The sequence below is a fragment of the Tubulanus polymorphus genome, chromosome 9 (genome assembly GCF_964204645.1).
Source record: "Tubulanus polymorphus chromosome 9, tnTubPoly1.2, whole genome shotgun sequence".
Classification (NCBI taxonomy): Eukaryota; Metazoa; Nemertea; class Palaeonemertea; order Tubulaniformes; family Tubulanidae; genus Tubulanus; species Tubulanus polymorphus.
Window position 1 is genome coordinate 5,710,996 of NC_134033.1, and position 22,643 is coordinate 5,733,638.

The window sequence follows — 22,643 nt, forward strand, 5'->3', positions numbered from 1 at the left end:
GTACCATGAAACATCCAGTATTATCAGCGTCGTTGGTGGTTCTGGCGCTAGTCGGTAGTTGCGTCGCAGATAACGAAGGTAAGGCGTGTTTAGTATTTGGAATAAACGAACCCTTACATCGATAATATATCGTTCGCAAACGTTTTAACAAGATTTGAATTAAATCTAAACCCACCGTAGCCCCGGGGCCATTCTACAGTCGAGATTTAAGTCTAAAAGTCGTCTTACATCTTACGACGGGCCTTGAATTTTCAGATTTGCTATAGAACTAAGATTAGTGTATCAAATATAGACTGGCCTAATATCTAAGCCACGTCACAGTGAGGTGGTTATATTGAGGGAGCTATTATGTAAACACTCTTTATGAAGGTTTTAAAGGTTGAATTAGTAACTTTGGTTTTCTCGATTTCAGTTTGTGATGCAACCGGTGGTGAGTGCAAGGCATTTGCTTGTGGATCATCCGCAAATAAATATGACTGCGGTTTTTTTTCGAAATGTTGTCCGTCAGATAGCGACTCACCGGGTAAGTGTTGCTCGGGGCCAGTAAGCGTTGATTGTCATATTAAAGTTATGGGTATATAGGAAACAAACTTACTTTTACTTTCTTGGGTGTCGAAAATCTTAAGACAGGCTGGGGATGACAATACCAACAAAATTAGAAACAATGACAGCATTCCATGCGCGAACTTGGTCCTATTTTCAATTCACTCTAATATCGATGATCAAGATAAGGTGAATTAGAACCTGCAACACCAGATGGCGTAACGTGTACTTGGCTCACGTTTTCATTCTCTAAATTTTAATCACTTCAGTGTTGTTCTAAATTTTAATCACTTCAGTGTTGTTTTGTAAATATTTGCATATACATGTGTAATAGTTTTCCTCCATATACCATGGAAATGGTTGGAGTGTAAATAAATCGTAATCGTAATCGTAATCACGTTGTCAAGATTAGTTCATTTTCAATAAACTTGAAATAAAATTGAAATGAATTTTTAGACTCCCATATATTATCACTGTACCCAACAAATATACTTTAAATCCATTTTCTACTCGGTATAGTTTTCATAGTATTTGATATATTTAAGAGAAATGTTCATTAAATTTTAAATGATATGTAGAAGAAATCGAACGCAGACGACCGAATAGCTACTAGCGACACCTGGTGGATCCTCGCCTGTTATTAGTGAAATACTCGATTGCCACAGGAGGTGGCGCGTTCCTCATTGATGAAGGAATTTTATAATCGTTAAAATTTTTTTATTTGAGCCCTTTATTGTATCCGATTCTAGCACCAAATTATCGCTATCGTCATAATTTTCAAAATAATCATTTATTGGATTATCGTTTTTATGATTATTTCCCTCATAAATATCGTAACCATTATTTTTAAAATTGACAAAATCTACGCTTGACGTGTCCGCTGCTGTTTAACAAAGAATCTTCTATTTCTGTAGACCACGCGACGTGTGGTGTTAGCGCTACCACCAAGAATTTTAAGCCGCTGAAAATTGTCGGCGGTGTTGATGCGCTCAGAGGAGAGTTCCCCTGGCAGGTGAGCAACGTGTACCGATATTAACGGTTTACCCACATCCAAATTTGAAAGTGCATCTCCCGCGACGACCCACTAAATCGGACGTCTAAAAACACGCCTCGAAATCTTTCAACGATCAAAATGTTTTTATGGATTGGCTGCAAAATTTTCAATATTGCTAAAAATCAGAATCAGTCTTAATAGCATCTGAGATATGCATTTTATCTGCCCGCACTGATTGTAGGTTCTTCTATGAAATGAATATCTCATATTATTAACTTCTTTCTCTTATAGTGGCTACTTGCATAGTTGTTGCTTAGATTTTAAGACTCAATAGCATCATATTTCGTCTTAGTTAATCTAGCAACCAAATACAAGCCTTGATATCAAAGACCCTTTATGGACTTGAGTAACGACTCTGCTACTGGGTCCAGAACAAAAGGAATTTTTTTCTCATCCCTGAAACGATGTCTTGCATTTCCGAATGGTCGATACTTTTTTAGATGGACCAATTACAAAAAGCAGCTTGAATAATAGAGTATTGAAAGAAATTTAGTATTTTATCATTTTGGTCAATTATCAAAATTGAATTCCAATCGCCCCAAAGCAAATCGACAAGTGGTTCATCAATATTATGTCGTCATAAATTAATCGAATTTTGAATATAAGTCGAAGTCCTTTATAATGCCACTGTTTTGACCATTGGGAAACATGGCGTTATAACGATGGAATTTTCAATGAAAATTGAACAAAATCGGGCGAAATCTGATCGCTGAAAAATGTTGGCGTTTAGCTAGAAAGTGAGCGTTTTACAAATAATGCCATTTTTATCAAGGACTGACTGTAACTGATGATTACACATTTTTATCTAAACAGGTCGGTATGCGGAATCCCAGCGGTCACAACTTTTGCGGCGGTTCGTTGCTGAACAAAAACTGGGTAGTGACGGCAGCGCATTGCGTTAAAGGGTAAATCTATAAAACCAGTAGATGACTGAGACCCAGTTCCACAGTCGCGGAATCAAAATTCCCGAAAAATTCATTAAGTTGTCAGACCGACTTTTTTCGTGAAATTGGACCCTGAGTTAAACTTTTAACTTGGAGTTAACTCAATGCTAATGGACTGGGCCCAGTTTCAGAAAAAGGTTTAAATCTTAAATCGATTTAATTACTTCATTAATTCAGATTATCATAAAATCGATTTAGGCCCAATTCTTTTTGTGAAACTGGGCCCAGACATTAACTCATCAGAGTTAACTCTTAATCACGACTGTGGAACTGGATCCTGGTTGGGAATTTACATCCCAAGCGGTAACTAGATACTAAGACAACCGACCCTGGTAATCTTTGGTGTGGTTGTTTATCTGGGGCGGTTATATCGGGGTTCCTGTAGCTAACCACTGACTGTTGCAATGGGTCATGATTTAATCTAATAACAAAACCTTGTCGTATTCTAAGTTGATTTAATGCGTGTTTGATTTTCAAATTTACTTACTTATTTACTTATTTATTTCAGAAATAAATTGCAACTATGTGTACAATGTTATTGTTAATACATAATGTTGTAATATAAAACTGGGGTTTCAGAAAAAGCAAGGCTTGTATAAACTGAAACCCTGAAAAGGAATGTTAAATATATAAAATGTAGTAGTTGGCTAATAAACTGCTGTTTTAAATTAACTGCGATAAATACAGAGATTTACGAGAAAATACACTAGTATGCTAAATAAATATAAAGCAGCTTAAGAAGGATCAGCAAAAGAGGACAATCAATTAATAAGTGGATATATAATGGCGTTTCATATTTGATTTGAAAATATTCAAACTATAAAAATATTCAAAATTCAAATTCAATTTCCAGTAAAACGACAAGCGATTTCACCGTGACGTTGGGCGATCACCACAAAACGGAAAACGATCACACGGAGCAGTCGAGATCGGTTTCACGGATCGTGATGCACCCTGATTATGTCAGCGCCGGTCAGGGAAACGATATAGCTTTATTGCTGCTGGAGACACCAGCGCGTTATACGCATTTCGTCCGGCCAGTATGCCGACCCGAAGCCGGGGAGAATTTCCTGAACATGGACTGCGCCGTCACTGGCTGGGGTAAACTAGAATTTCGTAAGTTTTTTTTTTCAATTCATATCATTATCAGTTCCACAGTTGTTCGGCATTAGACTTTATTATTTTGACCCCGGATCCAGTGTGGGTTTAATCTGACTGTGAATCCAGTTCCACAGCTGTGTGGGTTCAATTTGACTCTGAATCCAGTTACACAGTTATGTGGGTTTAATTTGACTGTGAATCCAGTTCCACAGTTGTGTGGGTTCAATTGACTCTGAATCCAGTTACACAGTTATGTGGGTTTAATTTGACTGTGAATCCAGTTCCACGGTTGTGTGGGTTCAATTTGACTCTGAATCCATTTCTACAGTTGTGTGGGTTTAATTTGACTGTGAATCCAGTTCTACAGTTATATGGGTTTTAATTTTACTCTGGATCCAGTTCCACAGTTGTGTGGGTTCAATTTGACTGCGAAACCAGTTCCACAGTTGTGAGGGTTTAATTTGACTAACCCAGTTCCACAGTTGCGTGGATTTAACATGACCGCGCATCCAGTCCAAGCGCTTATAACGTTTGTTTCTTTTTTTTCATCGCCAGAGGGCCGTAGTCCGAACATTTTACAAAAAGTCTTCGTGCCGATTGTACCGCGGCGAACTTGTAACTTGTACATGGGACATGGAAGTATAAAAGAATGCAATATTTGCGCCGGTGATCTGCAACACGGCGGAATAGACTCGTGCCAGGTAAAATCCATCAATAATTGAATTTATAATGAATTATACATCGCATTTCCGATGGGATACCGATAACACCAGCGATGGCGCTTCAAAACCCCGGGGATTATTTGCAGTAAAAATCAGTCATTTTCGATATAATTTGAACTCGGCACGTTTAGGCTTCAAAATCCGAAAATCATGAAACGAGTCATCGAATAGATACCAGAACCCAGTTCCACAGTTCTGAGTTAGACTTGACTCTAGAGTTAAAACATTGATTAGAAAATGAACTAACGTTAATTTAGTCGGAGTAAACTCTAACTCACAACTGTGGAAACGGGCCCAGGTTTTCTTTCTCAGACAGTGTACGGTATCGATTCCACTGAAAAAATTGATTGAATTATCAGAAAAGTTGTCTCAAATTTAATCGAAATGCAAAAGGAAATTGAAGTGCGGTAACCCAGTGCCACTAGGCGTTTGTTTGACGATTCCTTGCTTCCCGCGGAAGCCTTGCCGGTATTGAATTGATGAAAAATTCGCCCCTCCCCCCTCCATGACATCCTCTTCTAAGATAGATTTCACTGATTCTTGATTCGACAGGGCGATAGCGGTGGACCTTTAGTTTGTCGTAAACGCGGTCGGGGTCAGAGCTGGAAGCTAGCTGGTATAGTTAGTTGGGGTCAAGACTGCGCTAAGCCCGGATTACCCGGTATATACACAGACGTCGGCTACTTCGACAGCTGGATCGACCAGACGATGGCCAAATACCGGCGAAAAACGCGAGTTGTGATCGGTCCCAATAATTTAGCCTTTATCGGCTAATAAACGAAATATCGGTTTTGAATTGAATGTTGAATAAAAACGAAATGTGGCAGATGATATCTTGTGTTCGTGTTGATATACTTCGATCGGTTGTAAAAAATATATTTGTGACCGGTCGAATTTGCGGTCCAGATTAATAAACTAGTTATCGGTTTCGTGGTTCAGATTCATGATCTGACTCCGGAACCAATTCCGAGGTCTATGCTGAAACCGGTCTAAGCTCATTTTGGTTCTATCATGTGTCTACAATATAAATCCGGTGAAAGCTCATTCAGGCTAAGTCAATCTAACAACAACCAGTCTAGGCTCATTTTGATTCTATTGCCAATCTTAAAACGACCAATCTAACAACGACCAGTCTATGCTCATTTTGGTTCTAACATGTGGCTAAAACATAAATCCAGGAAGAAAGACACTCTAAATATTTGGATGGATATATGAAAGCTGTGGGTACTGGAGTGTGTAATGGGTAGTGTAGTGTGATCTGTGTGCATTTGTGGCCAGCACACAGATCACATTGTTCAATGGGGTTTGGTCCAGGACTCGCAAGATTTTCAACAACACGGAAGTAACGTGTAATAAATGATGACTTGAATTGCATGACTACCTACCACCCCTCATTATTGTTGGAAAACTAAACGTTCGACGCTGACTAAAAATTAGTAATAACATTTTAGAAATGGCCAGAATTTTAACTTAGGTTCTATCTCATTTTTATTTTACAATTGCGATTGGTATAAATTTTTTTAAACGGCCGTTAAGGCTTCATGTTTCGTCTGCAATTCACTGCAAATAGTTACGCAACCACGCACATTTCAGTATTTTTGGTAGCTGTACACTCAATCGGCACCGTTCGTGACTAGCTTCACTGCGGAATTATCATTAATTAACATCGCCATATCACATCATCAACTTATATTGTGCCTTAAAGCCCTAACAGCCGAAATAATTGAAATGCACACACGATTTCTATCATTGAAAATTGAGAGAGTGGCCATGTTTGTGTTTGCTGCTTCGCGTAAATCCCGCGCGGTGGCGCCACCGCGCGGAGTGGGGCCGATACGTCCAGTCAAAGCTCATTTAGGTTCTATAGTCAACCTAACAACGACCAGTCTAAGCTCATTTGATTCTATAACCAATCAAACAACTTTAGACCAAAGCTCATCATTTTGGTTCTATAACCAACTGAACAGTTTTATTCCAAACAAAAAAAATATACATGTGGATATAGACCTATCTACCGAGAGCAGTTGGTAGGAAGGACGTTGGTGGTATTTTAGAAATGTCAAAGACTTAATCGATATTTTGCGACTTGTCGTGGAACACGGCCTTAATCCGCGCCGTTGCTGCAGTCGAGGGCCTAGGGTCGCCCTCGCTGACTAGTGACTCGTCGGACGACATGCGCATGATTTCGTCGTAGAGCCGTTCTTGTTCTTGTAGATACTTGGCGCGCCAGCGACGGTACTGGCCGAGCGCGATGAAACTGAGATAGACGACGACGACGCAGATCAGCGACACGACCCCCGTGATGGCCAACTCGGGAATGTCCTGTTTCAACGAGGCGCCGTACACCTCCACCGAAAACCGGGTGCGCAGGTCGCAAAAACTGTAAATAGAAAATACCGCGTACAACAACACTATATTGAAACCGCGACATCTGCAATGTCCGTGAGATGGCGTGACAATAACTCAGTCGTAGTCTCACTCCGTATAGCATGGAAATGTTTGGTCGTAAAATGAATTCCTAATTCTAATTCCTTACGTTCTCAAGTTCGTTGTCAATGAACTGGATTTTTAAGCTCCCGAATTACGTACTTTATCACGGGACCAACCAAATACGCATTACATACATGTTCCTACTCATTGATTGGTACGGTTAGGTTCAATCAAAATGTAACTGTAATGGAGAAGAAATCGAACGCAGAAGACCGTGTAACTACAAGCGACACCTGGTGGATCCTCAATTGCCATAAGTGGAGTTGACGATTTCCGCAGTAGCGTTGAATGTTGCTGACTTGTGAAACACTCTTGAAACGATGATATGAAATATAAATACAGCTCCAAAGCCACAACCTTTCAATTGTGGTGACCGGCTGACCAATGGGGATTTAATTTGATAGATTCAGCCGAGGTGCGCTATTAGCTCTATGCTATTATAACTTTATTGCCACTAGATGGCGAAGTAGTCATTCCCGTCTGATTGGATTTGATCAGCACGGTCTTATACTGTCTTACAGTCGTTTAAATGCACTACAACTCGTAGAACTAATGGAAAAAATGATAGAATTTCATAAAATTCGTTTTTCCACGATAAGTGAATTATGGTCTGGTGGGATTTCTGCATTTATGAAAGGATTTCGATGCTCGAACAGTTATCGAGGAAAATAATAAAAGGGGTTTTTTAGAACACTTTAAGTAATAATGTGATATAAGATAGTCAATATTGCTGTATATGGCTATTAGGATAAAGTCAAAACTGGTGGTTCTTGGACCATAAGCAACTATTGATTAGTTAATTAAGCCCAACGTTTTTTAAACGAAGTCAATGAATCTTACCTGTAATCGGGATCGACTACGATAGCCTCGAATATGAAAATACCGTTCAGATCTGTGAATTCGACTCTGTTCGGGCAGTCCGCGCACAACACCTCGAACTGGTCGTCGAAACTCTGATTGCGCTGATTCGGAAAGTTGTTCGCTTTCGTACAATTCACGTAATTCTGTCGATAAACAATCAAAACCGAGAACATCATTCACAAAACGTGGGGCGTATCATTTTGGATGTAGAACGGTGCGAATGATTGAGGCTTTTTCTTCCTAGTTCATGCCCGGTACATGTGTACAAGTAAACGTTGCCCAACTCGGACAATTGAAGATGATTTATGACTAACCATGTAAGACAAAAAAGAAATCATCATCTGATTTCTAACTCGGAACTGACTAACATCGGACTTATTTTGTCGGGAGCATTCACAGTCATTTACGACCTAGACGAGGTTTACTGTGAAATATGCATCGTCCCTCGAAATGGTTCAAACGCTGAGGTTTGCAATTAAAATTGCACATGGAAGATTTCGCCGAGGTCACCTCGGAAAACCTGATCAAGGTAACTTAACTGCGCCTTGTCGTTTGAGTATCGGGAGCTCTTCTGGCGTGAGGGTACTTACGAAGGATCTTTTTGAATCGTCAGGTCTTTCATCGAAACGTATCTCTGCCCAAAACAGGGCGAGGATGGTAAAACCATTTGGGAATTCAGGGTTATAGGCCATAGGATTAGGACGAATGTTATTTTTCTGGTTCAGGCAGTACGAGGTTTAGGGCACTATGCACCTGTCCGGTCCGGGCAATGTAATCGAGTGCTCATGAGAATAAGTAGACTAAATGGTTGAGGGGATATGTACCTGTCTGGTCTCAGGCAGTGTAAGGATTAGGGCACTATTTACCTGTCTAGTCCAGGCGGTGCGGGGATCTGGGTTCGTCTGTTGTTGTAACATGGTTTTCCACGACTGTGTCGTTTGCTTACAGCGAGCCTCGCTGAACGTTTGCCCGTACTTGTACGCGTGGATTCCGTTGATTTCGTACAGCACGAAATCGGCCTTGATTTGCTCGATGAATTTATCGCCATCGTACCTACATATAATGTAATGCATATAAAGCAAAAACTGTGGACTTCGCCACTCATACCCTATGCTCGCTCTGTAGGTGCCTAGCGTCATAAGGCTTTTCCCCGTTCCTCCCTTAGTAGATATTGAAATCTTTAGGTATCATGGGACTCAGTGACGGTACAACCCTAGTAGACACATCCTCAAATCAGCAGGGATCTAATGTCACAGCACAAACCCCTAACCTATTAGACACATCCTCCCTCAGCTGGGATTCAAACTTGATGACATCATGAGACTCTGTCAAGAACTTTTGTCGTTCCAGGACTCAAAACTAAGTTACGAACAAGGACAGATCATTCTGAATCGACGACCAATCAGGGGTCGATCTTAGACTGGGACCATGCTTTATCAATTCCAACTTACAAATCGAAAGTCGGCAGGAACGGCTCGAAAACGTAAGCTTTGATCGGACAGCCGTATTTCAAGTTGTTATAGTGAAGTGACAGCGATTCACTCGGTTTTCCGTTGATGCCTCGAAGAAACGTCAGGTCGTAGTCGGCAGGCGTTACCGTGTAGTCATAGTTCTTCAGTTTAGCGCAGGTTGTCGCGTTACTCCGAATCTTGATGTGCTTACTGGGAGGGCATCCAACCACTACATTACCAATCTATAGACACAAAGTGAATGATGCGTATTGTAAAATGTTTCACGAATTTGAGTGGTTTAGTAAGAAAGAATCTATGAGCTTCTACCAAACTCTCAATCCCTTCAGAGTTTAAAGGAGAGTTCACCAAGAACTTCCACCGAAGCTGCGAGGGGAATTTCCCAAAAACCCATTGTAGCTGTTCTCGGCTGTTCCATCATCCCGCCACTGCTGTAATGGGTTCATCAATGACCCATCATCAATAACCCAGGTGTCTGTTCTAGACTTTCACACCCACCACGGCTGTGAGAGTTCATTAAGAACCCACGTGTTTGGTCTAGTCATTCACACCCACCACACCTTTGCAGGCACCAAGCTTGGAGAGAGGGGGTGACTCACCGCTTGTGAAGCCCCCGAGTCGCATTCTAGACTCGGATGAACGAGTGATGATCTGAGCCCGAGCAGCCCGTCCTCGCGAACACCAGCGTCGTGTTTATTCTCCTGGGTAAGCGACGTCAGCAACACCTGCGTGTGCGTGCCTTCCATAGTGATCTCATTCTTCGCGTACTCGGATCGCACTTTAACCAGGTGCTGATTAGATACGCTCATCTTGAAAAAAAATACTACATTTTTCATTACATTCATAACAAATTTGGATGGGGGGAATAACGGCATGTCCATCAGAAGGGTCGTGGTTATGACTGGAATCAACTGGAATTGGTATAGTATTAAAAGTACCGGTATCTGGGTCTAAACTGTGGATAAGTTCCATGGTTGCGTGTAAGAGTTTGGCACTCAATACTGCAGTCGACAACCAATATATCACCCACATCGGTGATTTAGTATTGTGACGGTATCGCTTTACCATATACTCTTTCTAGTTTTTACTAGAGTTCCGACTATAAAATGTGTTCAGTTCTGGCGTTAAGGTGGCGTTTGGGACCCTGTCACAATTGTGTGTAAAAATGTCCTGGAAATTTTCGAAATTGCTACTTAACGTACGGTTAGAATGTTATCCTCCCAGGTTTTAGCGGTCAACGTCGTCTCCAACAGAAACAGTTCGCCCTTATCTATGTACAGCAACTCGCGCGTGTAATTCGTGTCCAGGCTTTGGTACCGACAACGCTCCAAAGGTGGCGTTACGGCGAGCATTTTGTCGTGGACGAGCATTAGATGTCGCTTGAATCGCGCAGGGCGGTCCGACTCCAGCTGGATCGGCTGCAGGACTTCGATGTTGCCGTTTTCGGTGAACGACAGCAGAGATCTGTTGTTTACCAGGTAGTCAGAATCGATGATCTAAATCAGAGAAATAAAATAACATTGATATGGAATATAATCAATTACAAGATCCCCATAGATGGCTGGTTACGTGAATCCCCCTATGGCATCATCAAAATGCTGCTAGAGGCATCTATGGTGCCAGAGATCTTTGTTAGAAAGTTCGCTTTCAAGAGATCATATTGTCGTAGTTAAGGTGGCTGCCCGCAGGAATCCCCGTATGACATCATCAAAATACCGATGCACGCCAAGCATACATTTCAAGCAAGAACGTTTTTGCGATGATTGAACTCGATTCGTACTGATGGCAATTTGATGACCGTCGAAGAGGTTTATCACCTGCATAGCCTTGATAAATCAAATCAAACGTCTTCGATAGTAAATTCACTCTCACGATCAGGAGGGTTAGAACATTGCAAATGGTAGCTACAAAAAAAGAAAGTAGCGTTGCCTACCTCGGTAGCTAGCGTTCTGAATCCCTCGCGTCCGAACAGAATCCGATCATCCGTCGTCAAGGCGGCAAATTCACCGGATTCAGCTGAAAGAAAAACAATTAATCGGAAATTGTGAAATCATTACGAATCTACCGAACATGCGTCTTGAAATGATGTAGGGCCTACTGGTGTATTTGACGTTTGGCCCCGAGTATAAATATCATCATACCAGACTCCAAAACGATATGAAATCGACTTTACTATCATCGTAAGAGGAGATGATAGACAATTTCTGTATGAGATGAATCGCGTAAGCAATCCAAACTAAGTCAAGAAAGATACGTCAGACGGTTCTTGAAGCATATGAATATTACGTCATTACGATATTCTACAACAAGAGCTTTTTTTATGTTTTCTTTCTCTGAATTTATCGAGTGATTTCTCACGGACTTCTCTCCGTGTTTGGCAAATAGAGTTTTCATTCATCGAATTGCTTTATTCAAAAAGAGTAAAGTTGCATCGACTTTTCTGACGTGTAGCCACTTTTATTTGACGATGTTTTTGCTAACTTGGTCTGCTAAGAATCCAATCAATTAACGCATTATAATGTAGGAGACATATGGTCGGAAACTGTTTGATTTTATGCGCGATCTCACAATCACTTCGAATTTCCCTGATTTCAGCCATTTTACATCATTCCCTGAATATTTCAAAGAAAAGAAAACTCCCAGACTTCTGCCTGATTTCCAGGTATTATATTTAAGTGTTTGAAATTTACTTGGAAGAAAACAGATGCACCGAAGATCACTTGCGCAATATCGGCCAGCTAGATTGAATCAGCTTATAGTGTATGCCGCCAGATTTCCGCTATAAATCATGGTATATTCATTATTAAATCAATGTCAACCACGTGTGGTCGTTATGAACGATGTTCTGACAGCTGGTCGACGTCGCAAATAACGACACAACTTAAAAGCGCCCTCAACCGGCATGAAGCCTCCATAGCTCAGGGGTTAGAGCACTGGTCTTGTAAACCAGGGGTCGAGAGTTCAAATCTCTCTGGGGGCAGAGCATTTTTTATAATTTTGTAAGAAGGGGACTAACTTACACGTTATTACTTGTCGTAGTTTCTCCGAAGGAAGGAATATATTCGCACCGGCGACGCTTCGACTGTCCGCGTGAAACTCAATGGGTAACACCGTCTGACCTGCCATGTAAAATGATATTAATTATGATAATCAAAATGATACAAAATTGCAATTCTAAGATGTTAGCCTCTCCCTTAAAACAGGGACTCGTATTTTCTTAGTGATATTAAATAAACAAGTGTTTTTGTATGTCTTCAGAAAGAATTGTGTGGAATCAAGGCGATCATCAACAAATCCGCAAGATATCATTGGTCGCAAATTCTGCGATCGTCCTCAAATATAAAACAACATCTCAAAATATTCGATATCAAAGCTTTATGTTTTATAATGATATACATGTATATCGCTTCTATGTAGGGAAGGCCCCATCCCCCTTGCCAAGATAACATTAACGCATGGAAACACGTGTGCAAAAAATGTAAAATTCAGTATCCTGCAGATAACTATTAGGATATAGTCGAAATGTTTAATAAAATACTAGCTCAAGGAAACATTTTCGGACTTCATATTAATTTATAATCGTTATTATTTTCTAATCATTGTCAAAGCACGGATAAAATATCTTATTGATAGTGCTAATGCGTAAAAATAATTTGTCCTGATTTTTTTTTTCAGGCCCTCAAATCCGCCCTAAAATGCTTCAGCGCACGCTGTTCATTGTGCCAGTGCCAAACTTCGACTAGGATATTTTGACCCCCGATGTTCCCGGGGCCATTTCCTGAAAGGTTGGGTAAAGATAATCGGCGAAACAATACGAATGTTGTATGAATGAACTTTTAATTGTCACATTTCAACTATCCACTGGTTAACTATAACAAACTTTTTAAGCAACTGCAGCCTCACTGCATCAGCCACTGCTATGTAATCTCGACACAAGAGTCAAGTGCGGCTATAACACAGCCGTGGGTTCTTCTTGAATCGATCCCCGAACCGCTACGCTATGGGTGATTGTTCTAGAGTATCATTATTCAAAACTTACCGGCATTGGGAGAATAGTAGAGTTTGTTATCGTCCCACAGCAGCAGAGATCCGAATTCGCTGACGAATTTCACAAATCTCAAATCGACGGTTGCATTACTGATCGTAAACGGCAGCGTGGTCGGAATGCTGTAATTATCAGCCCTGTAACTCTGCCTCGAAAATATACCCTGTAAATAAACAGTCACACACTGTTAACTCATCTCCAGTTCAGATGCACAGTCTTCCGCCTAAGTCTAGATTCACACGCGATTCGACTAGTTGCGATATTTATCTTTTATCTGACCTTAGATCTAGTTCCGCACCTATGTGGTTTACATTTCACTCTGAATCCAGTTCCACAGTTGTGTGGGTTTGATTTGACTGTGGTCTCTTTTCCACAATTGTGTGGATTTCATTTGCCGGTGGATCAGTTACACAGTTGTGTGGGTTTGATTTGACTCTGGACCCAGTTACACAGTTCTGCGGGTTTGAGTGGACTCTGGACCCAGTTCCACAGTTCTGCGGGTTTAAGTAGACTCTTGATCCAGTGTCCACAGTTGTGTGGTTTGATTGGACTCTTGAACGAATTCCACAGTTGTGTAGGTTTAACTTAACTCTGGTTTCTGTTCCACAATTGTGTAGATTTCATTTGACTTTGGATCCAGTTGCACAGTTTTGCGGGTATAAGTGGACTCTGGACTCAGTTCCACGCCGGGCAATTGTTTGGTTAAATTCGACTCTTGATCCAGTTCCACAGATGTGTGGTTTGATTGGACTCTTGATCGAGTTCCACAGTTGTGTGGGTTTAATTTAACTCTTTGCCTTAATCTACAAATGTTCGACAACTGAGGAATTGGATCCAAAATATTAACTCATCGATGTAGTTATACTAACATACTCATGTTATGACCACATTATACACATACTTGATTTCCGATCTTTTTCAAGCCTATGATACAGTCAAATGACCTAGTTAGTGCCATACCATAAATCGGACCCTGAAATGAATCATTAAACGTAGATTAAGTAAATACAACGTACTGTTAGATCGAATGTGTGTCAATTGGTGATTTGATTGAGAATACAAACCTGGATATTCACATCGAACTGTTTCGCTTGGAAAGATTTGCCGCCATCTTCAGACAAATAGAATCCGCTGCCGTCTGACGCCTGGTCGTAGGCGACGACCAGTGGTTTCACCAGACGACACCAGATGTCGCTGACGCAACAAAACGAAGCGACGACCCTGTTGACGGGTGACCCTAATCCTAAAATTTATTCGACAATGAGAACTTTGTAAATTATGGTCTAAAGTTGTAATGTATAGGGCAGGGGCAGGCCTTGTGGGAGTCTCGGGGTCCGGAGCCTTCGGATCTGCCCTTATAACCTATATCATTAATAGCTGCAAATTTAGCATTCACTCTTCACTTCTGCCAGAGATACCCTACTTTTTTCTGAGAATTGACCTTACTTTTCTTTTATATCCCCACCACCTTCAATTCAGCCTGGATCGACCCCTGTGAAGGTGACGCTCTACATGGCAATTTGAATCGCTATTTAGCAAGGCTTTGGTGCAAAAACCATTGAATGTCCTTCATATACATGTACACTATTCATCATTTGATTTTGGCGCCGGTTGTTTGATTAATTATGACTTTGAACTCCAGACCAGTCTAAAGACCGCCTTAGTTACATATAGCCAGAATCTAACAAACACATGATACTCGTGAGTACCGGTATTAAAGATTTAGGGGAACATTGTGAAGATCTGTTTCGATTCAGCGTTTTGATGAAGTGATATCATTTGACTCACTTACCAGTGCTCGCTACAGCGGTTCTATCGTCTATTGTATATATGACGACCTGCCCTCCGGCCGCCATTATCAAATGACCGTTCTGTACCACTAATGACGTCACTGTTCCCTGAAATAAATCGTGCTTAATTACATCAGGTTCAAAACATGGACTAAAAAAAGAAGTCCACGATCAAATAAAAAGTTTTCGAATATTCATTTTTCTATTTTGGACAAAGAAGCAAGAAAAGAGGGCGGACGTTTTTTTTTTCACGGGTCGTTTAGCCACTAAACTCTTTAAGCCCATCAACAGGGCACAGCAAATAAATGTTCGTTTCATTTCAGAAATTTATGTCGTGGAATAGTCTTTGATGCTTACGTTTATCATAGTTGAAGCGAGGACGAGCGGTCGAGCGCTAGTGCGAAATCCGTCAACGCTTATATATATTCCATGCCTGCGTGTTAGAGAGAAAAAAACAATTCGTGATCTTCCAGAAGTGTGGAACGTCGGTTTTTCGAGAAAATCACTATAATTCGATCACATCTCACAATGTCGGCCTCTACAGACCAGGCACGGTATCTTTAATTGTAGTAGTTATCAAAAAAATTGACTTCAATATTGTCGTTTAATCGAAAAATGGATAGAAATTATTCGAATTTTGAGAGTATTCATGGGAGTCAGTTGGGCTCTAAAAAGAGTAGCAACTACTCTGAATTAAGAAGATTGGTATAGAGGAGCCGTGTTAACCGGGTGTAGAATAAATACACCGCGACGAGTAGTACTTTAAAGGTTGGGCCTTATTAATCTTATTAAGCTCAAGTGCGTCAGCTAAAATAGTTAACCTATAGGGCCTTCCCGTTGTATTCATTCTCAAATAGTAATCGTAGTCAGGTCCGAACCAGAGCGACCGCGGGCTCAATCGCGAGGACCAAGACCAACTGACATTCGGTTTCGCTTAGTTCGCAAATAGCAGACTAATTACGGAACCTAAGTCAGTCTAGGCGATGAGTTAGATTCAGAACTTAGTTCTGAATTTAGTCTGAATTTAGAGCGATCCAGTGGAACTGGGTCCAGACCTTTTGAAATCTGCAACGTCTTTTGGCTGTTATCCTCTTGATTCATAAATTTGCGGGAGGAAGGGTCTGCGTTTATATTTGAACCTGTAGAATTCTTACCAGACATAGACGAGAGTTCGACGGTCGCACCAGTCCTGTTCGAGGGTCGGATAGGGCACATCGGCTTCAACGAATTCCTGCACAGTGGGAAAAAAAACAAGTTCACGAATTAAATTACGTTTAAATGCAGAATAGAAAATAATGAACAGGTTATGGTTAAACGGTAGTAATTTCGTAACGGTAGTTAAGTCTTTTTATATCACTTTTTTACATCTAAGCAAATCGACAAAAATCAAACATCAATGTTTTGGTTTGATTGCTATTTGTTATTTCATGTCTTCAATCCGGTGACGACAGGAAAAAAATCATTTTACCCGATTTAAGCTTAAAGTGTTTCATGAAACTAAGCCCTGATTATTTGAGATCGATTTGAAAGGAAACTGTTTTCTAAGCTTATGCCTTATAATGCGATATTTAGAGGAATTCAATAGTTGAATCATGTTGTTGGACATCGAACTGTTTATAAGCCTACCTGACCAGGATTGAGTGTTATAACACGTGCTTCCAGGTGTTCGAATATAACCGTCGATTCCAGCGAAACGGCGTTATTCTCCAGCTGAAAACTAGAAAATTATAATCCAAGATAGAATATAATCCAATTTAGAATATCTTTTCTTTTGTAACTCTTGATGGTGATACATAACACAAGCACCAAGCTTTCTTTGTTAGTACCGTCCTCGCTGGCTTGTTCTTAGATTTTATATTTACATTATTGTAACGACATGTAAGTACCATACATCCTATTGTATGAACATAAAATGTAAAAGCAATTGCAATGGATAAATCTATCTAATAAATGAATAATTCTAACTCAAATTAAGGTTAAATTTCCTTTACGATATGAATGAGGCAGTAGGTCTAAGCGCATTTCCGCACTAAAATGCCCCAATGACAATATGATAAAGTCCGCTCATTAGTACCCAGTCCCTTGCAGATCTGCGCCCCTGTAAACTAATGACAGGACCCAAAATAATACCCAACGACACTTGAAGGTTTGAAATAATTATCAGACTATGAGTTCGGTTCATTAGATAGTGATAGGCCCGGGCCCACTTGTATCAGTTTCAGTTTCAGTTCAGTTTCAGTTTAGTTTATTCACTCCACAAGTTATTATAACATTGCACAGAGCACAAAAGTAGCGCATAGATTACAGCATATTACAAAAAAATATAATGATATTATTAATAATAATTATATTTATAATCAATGTAAGGTATTTTCATTGGGATGTCGCCAGTAGTAACTAGGTATAAATTTGTTTCTCAGGCTTTGAAAAAAGGGACATACTAAAAGAAAATGGAATTCGTCTCCAGTTGCTGCCAAATGACATTTCTGACAAATTCTATGGTTTTGCTCAATCTGGCGATATCTACCGATTTCAATAGGTAACTTATGGTTCGAGCATCTGAATCGACACAAGGCTAGGCGGAGACTGGGGGGTAATTTGGTCAGGTACTCTTCGAATTTAAAACAGTTTTTAAAACGCTTGTAGGTTAAGCAAATTGGTGTTTCGTTGACCTTGGAGTGCCAGCCTTGTGCGTACTGATCCATGAGTCTCTGTTTCAAAATACTATAAAGATAATTAGTACTGGGTACAGATTGAGTTTCCCAAGCGTGGCCGAGACCATTTTTTACAAGAATATTTTTAACATTAAGAATCCAAGCGTTACTCCGACCGCCGTGGTGCGTTTGATAGATATATTTGTACATAAAAGAAGAGAAATGTTCAGTCTGATTTATCAATTTTGTCCAAAATTTAACGATTCTCAATTTAACATAAATCGCTAAAGGATAGCGCCCAAGCTCACCGTAAATAAATACACTAGACGTAGACCTTTTCAATCTGAGTAAATATTTTAAAAATTGTAGCTGAACAGGCTCGAGTACCTGTGTGTTCTCATATCCCCAAATTTCACAGCCAAACAGCAATATAGGTAATACCATACTATCATAAAGTTTCAAGGTCAGATCTAGGTCTAATGAATGTTCACTTGACTTTTTTAATACAAAAAATACCGCTTTCATAGCTTGTTCCGAAAGAGTTTTACGACATTGTGTGAACGATCCAGTGTATGAAAAGATAATGTTACCTCTACAATATATGGAAATATTTGGGGGAAGGGGACGGGGGGCGTGAGGGCAGCCACATGCTCTTTTCAATCACTTCATGGCCAGTGCCCGTACTCAACACAGTTGAAATCATTCATAAATCATATCCTCTCATGAAGGTTTGATTGAATTCAGTACCGGTTAGGACCTGGTTCACCCAGCCCTTGCAGTGGATGACTTTCTCAACAGTGATCTCCGTCGCTCTAGATCCTAGTGTAACCAACCACCCAGACACAGTGATTTAAAATAAAAGTATTAAGAAAATGTCGATCGTGCCATGTCTTACTAGACTAGTGTACAACAGACCCTAATAAAAGGTTCTTCATTATTATGAAGGACCTGGTACTGGTATGCTGGTACTGGTAGTTCTACGAATGAAAAACGCTGTCATTAGGGTAAATGCCCCTGCCCGCTAGATATTGCCTACGTCAGCGTCATAGCAGGGCCACCACAGAGGGAGCACTGCACAGCAGTGGTCGACGCCAACGACAGTCAGCGCTGACTGTGAGGCCGTAGCGTAGTTATAAAAACGCTCAGGTATCGGCCATTTATTTGTTATTGAATCAGTTTGTTATGTATTGTATTACCTCTCACAGATAGCCCTCGCTCGGGTACAATCACTTGACGAAGCTGTCACTGCACCTGATGCTAGTAGAAACCAGTAAAATAACCAACAGTTGCCCATGTTTTCTGCGTAAACAACGACAACGTGGAGAGTTTAAACTACGCGCGCGTGGATCTCATAGATGGCGCTAGGTGACGGTGCGCATTTGCCGTGACGCGGAACCGGACGCAATGTCGCGGGCTGCCGGCCGGCGTCTCGGCGTCTCGGGTAACGAAACAATCTGAAACACCGTTGAAACAACCGATAAAAAGGGTAATTTCTAAAAGAAAGAAACGTCGATTACCTTTCGGATAATCAAAATTGAAGTTGTATCGTAATCAGGAGACAACGCGCTACTACCCCCTCTGCGGCCACACCTTTGCGCAACAGCTTGTCATGGTGCACCGCTCACATGGTACCCGCGTCCAACACCACGGGTCGACTAGGTTCAATTCCCAGAAATATCTTATGATATGATATGATATGATTTATTTGCATAAAAGATTGTTACAGAGTTTACAAATGAATACACAATATATGGAAAACAATGTACCAATAAATTATGCGAGGAATTAGGAGAAGCCAACGTTGGCTTAATCTAGTCCTAATCCCTCGTCCATACACTCTCACATACACACAGACATATACACCAATTCACATTCATTCCTAGTTTACCAAACAAACCAAATATACATAATATACATAGACAATTGCAGATAAAGTAATGTGGCACGTTATAAAAGATTACACAGATAATTAATAAGTGGAACGAAGATAACGCTGAAGCTGAATTTTGAAGTTGGATATCGAGTCTAGATATTTTAATTTCTCTGGTAAACTATTCCAGAATTTCGCTCCTTGAATTTTCATAGATGTATACTTGTATTTAGATTTAGCAAATTCTATTGATGAGGCCATAGGTCTGCGACTAGAACGAAGATTTTGGGTGTTCCTGAGAATGAAAAAATCTTTGAAAATAGTCGGTAATAAAAGGTTGATACTTAAGAAGGCAAGCGATCCAATTTGAAGTCTGTAAATGTCATCCAGTTTAAGAATTTCTAATTTCCTGAAAATCGGGGATGTATGTTCAAGCCAATCTGAACGAGTGATTATCCGAAGGGCTTTTTTCTGAAGGATGTATAATGGTTGCAAATAAATTTTACAGGCATTTCCCCAAATAAGATTGGCATAATGTAGGTGTGAGTGAACGAAACAATAGTAGAGATTTTTTAGAATCTGAAGGTAAAATGTACTTTAATCTATTGATTATACCAATTCCACGAGATACTTTTTTACACGCAAAAGATATATGCTCCTTCCAGGTTAAATTGTGATCAAATATAACACCTAGAAACTTTGTAGAATCAGGGAAGTGTGATGAGATGGAATACGGACGCTTTTAATTGCCGGATGTAGGCTATTCAATTCAGCCCGTACATCAAAGGTTACCGCAACAGCAGTAAGCTACGCTTATCGAGTGTGTGTTACCAGCTGAACACCAGTCAACATCAACTTTGATTTGGTCGCAGAACAACCCGCAATAGTTTTAGCCCGATAAATGTTCTGCGATCGATACTACGCATGCGCACTGCAGTTCATTGAACAACGTGGAAGTAGCTGTGTATACACATATTTTTCTTTAGAAAATCGGTTGAAATTCAACAATTTCTCGTAAAATTTGTCAAAAAAGGTATGTATTTTTATTCTTCTATATCTCCGAAACCCGGTATCGGAACGTTAAGTATTTATATTGTGATTAAAGTCTGTTTTTATGTGTTAAACATATGTTTTTGCCAGTTCGTTCCGATTCCGGGTTTAGCGTTATTTGGGCCTTGAAGATGTCAAATATTTCGGCCCAGACTCGCGCAGCTTTCGTTTCTGACGTCATGTTGCTATGTTACGACACAAACATATACACGAAGTATGATCTTTAAAATGTGTATTTACTACATAATAATGTTACTTAATAACGCTTACATTAGGCCTACAAATTATTGTCCCCCATATAAACCAAGTTGCCTAAATAGCATCAGCAATCTCATTTAATTAACCTTTTTTTGTTTTTAGTCATGGATCTTTGTCGATTGTGTGGAAAAAATGCGAAACCTCCGGATCGTCGTCCTATCGATAAAAATAATTTCAAAAGCCATGTGAAGGAGTTGTTCAACATTGATTTTGATGATGATACTGAACAGTACCCGATATACATCTGTAATATCTGTCGTGTCAAATTACAAAAATGGCGTAAGAACAAAAACGTTAAAAAAACTGTCCCTGTGACTATCAAATTAAAACAATGGACATGTAAACCACTGGTTAATTCCAAGTCTGGACGGCGACGTATTTGTAGTCAAAATTTTATCGATCGATTTTCCATAATGTACTGCTGCCATTCCATTTGAACTGAATTTAAATACTCGATGGTTAATCACTTCAGTCATAGCCTTTTCCAAATATATAGTGTTCCTGCGAAAATAATAATAATGATTATTATTTTAACATGTACTTATCTGGATTTTTTATATTATGTTTATATATTATTTTCTGTATTCGTTTATTATTTTATAACCTAAAAGGATTGTATTGATTATAAAAATAAATTTTAAAAAATACCTGTATGTGTTTTCTCGTGTTCAGATCGCAGTCTCTGGTCAGCTGAGCCTGAGAAGTACCTATATGAAAAAGAAAAGGAAAGAATAAAGTGCCTGCAATTAGGTGGAAACTATTCCGATATTTCATCGATTCAAAAGGAATAACACTCACTAGAATCGGCCGAATTAGTTGATCCTGATCCAGAGGATTCCCGTAATATTTCCGTATCGATCTGAACCAATTCGTCACTATCAAAGAATAGTTCGTCAAAATCGTCATCATTTATAATTTCGTTGACAACCGTTGCCATTTTAATACAGCGGAAAGAACCGATATCACGATTGATAAAACACTATATCCGTCTGAAGCGATGTAGAGAGAATCGCACAATGATAACGAAAAAGTCCAAAAATGTTAGTAGTTTATTCGACGTTTCGTCTATGTCCTAATAATCATCTTCAGAAATAATGAATACTACAGAAATTATGAGATATATATACAATCCAGAGAGTAAGAGACTAATTCAAGTAATCAGAGATGATACAAACTAAAGGAAAATTAACGTAGAAACAGTTACACGCTAAAACAGATTAAAGAGAAGCAGTTAAGAGACAAACTAGGGGGCACTTAAATTTAAGACAATTGTGAATACAAGTTGATCGACTGAAATTGATGAGGGGAAATCAGGTGTTGAGTTTAACCAGTTTACAGAGGAATTTTTAAATAAGTTTATTATGGGATGAAAAACCGATATTCGGAAACAACTGAATTATTACGGGAGATTCCCGATCTCGTTGGTTATCGCTCATCGGCGCGTTACGTAACAAAGCGCTCGCCGACGAACCGTTATCGGCTTTAGGGCAATTACAACGCACATTCGACAAGAGCTGCACAATAGCGTCCGTATTCCATCTCATCACACTTCCCTGGTAGAATCAACACGTTTGATAATTTGGTCATCCAGACGAATGGTGAGTTTAATATGGTCTTTATTACCAAAAATGATATACTGGGTTTTTCCTACATTTACAGACAATCTATTAGCCCGAAACCATTGCAAGAGATTAGCCAACTCTGAATTCAAGGTGTATTCGACAAATTTTGGATCATGATGGCTGTAAAAAAAGTTGCTATCATCAGCAAAAAGAATTGACTCTAATGCTTT

General features: G+C 39.9%; 2 protein-coding genes and 1 non-coding gene across 3 annotated transcripts; 2 read left to right on the top strand and 1 right to left on the bottom strand.

Annotated features, from left to right (window-relative positions):
• Positions 1 to 5: 5 nt before the first annotated feature.
• LOC141910495 (chymotrypsinogen B-like) lies at positions 6 to 5,185 on the top strand. The gene is made up of 7 exons (XM_074801188.1): positions 6 to 78; positions 413 to 523; positions 1,458 to 1,555; positions 2,411 to 2,502; positions 3,395 to 3,657; positions 4,198 to 4,343; positions 4,917 to 5,185. The coding sequence occupies exons 1-7, from the start codon at positions 6 to 8 to the stop codon at positions 5,136 to 5,138; spliced, it is 1,005 nt and encodes a 334-aa protein (XP_074657289.1). The 3' UTR covers positions 5,139 to 5,185.
• Positions 5,186 to 6,353: 1,168 nt separating this feature from the next.
• Positions 6,354 to 18,977, bottom strand: LOC141910496 (cation channel sperm-associated auxiliary subunit delta-like). The gene is made up of 16 exons (XM_074801189.1): positions 18,870 to 18,977; positions 16,646 to 16,736; positions 16,174 to 16,250; positions 15,377 to 15,452; positions 15,022 to 15,127; positions 14,294 to 14,472; positions 14,131 to 14,202; positions 13,224 to 13,392; positions 12,205 to 12,303; positions 11,118 to 11,200; positions 10,387 to 10,680; positions 9,784 to 9,993; positions 9,167 to 9,408; positions 8,582 to 8,768; positions 7,695 to 7,858; positions 6,354 to 6,744 (listed from the first exon to the last, which is right to left on the bottom strand). Exons 1-16 carry the CDS (start codon positions 18,965 to 18,967, stop codon positions 6,432 to 6,434), a joined length of 2,460 nt encoding a protein of 819 aa, XP_074657290.1. The 5' UTR covers positions 18,968 to 18,977; the 3' UTR covers positions 6,354 to 6,431.
• Trnat-ugu (transfer RNA threonine (anticodon UGU)) lies at positions 12,092 to 12,164 on the top strand. Its single transcript has one exon. It is a non-coding gene; the product is annotated as a tRNA-Thr (tRNA).
• Positions 18,978 to 22,643: the final 3,666 nt, after the last annotated feature.

Coding starts and splice junctions, on each gene's coding strand:
- LOC141910495 (XM_074801188.1), top strand. CDS start 6: ATGAAACATCCAGTATTATCAGCGTCGTTGGTGGTTCTGGCGCTAGTC. Junction 79..412: donor TTGCGTCGCAGATAACGAAG/GTAAGGCGTGTT, acceptor TCTCGATTTCAG/TTTGTGATGCAACCGGTGGT. Junction 2,503..3,394: donor GCAGCGCATTGCGTTAAAGG/GTAAATCTATAA, acceptor TTCAATTTCCAG/TAAAACGACAAGCGATTTCA.
- LOC141910496 (XM_074801189.1), bottom strand. CDS start 18,967: ATGGGCAACTGTTGGTTATTTTACTGGTTTCTACTAGCATCAGGTGCA. Junction 12,304..13,223: donor CTACTATTCTCCCAATGCCG/GTAAGTTTTGAA, acceptor TTTACATGGCAG/GTCAGACGGTGTTACCCATT. Junction 8,769..9,166: donor TTCCTGCCGACTTTCGATTT/GTAAGTTGGAAT, acceptor CATTATATGTAG/GTACGATGGCGATAAATTCA.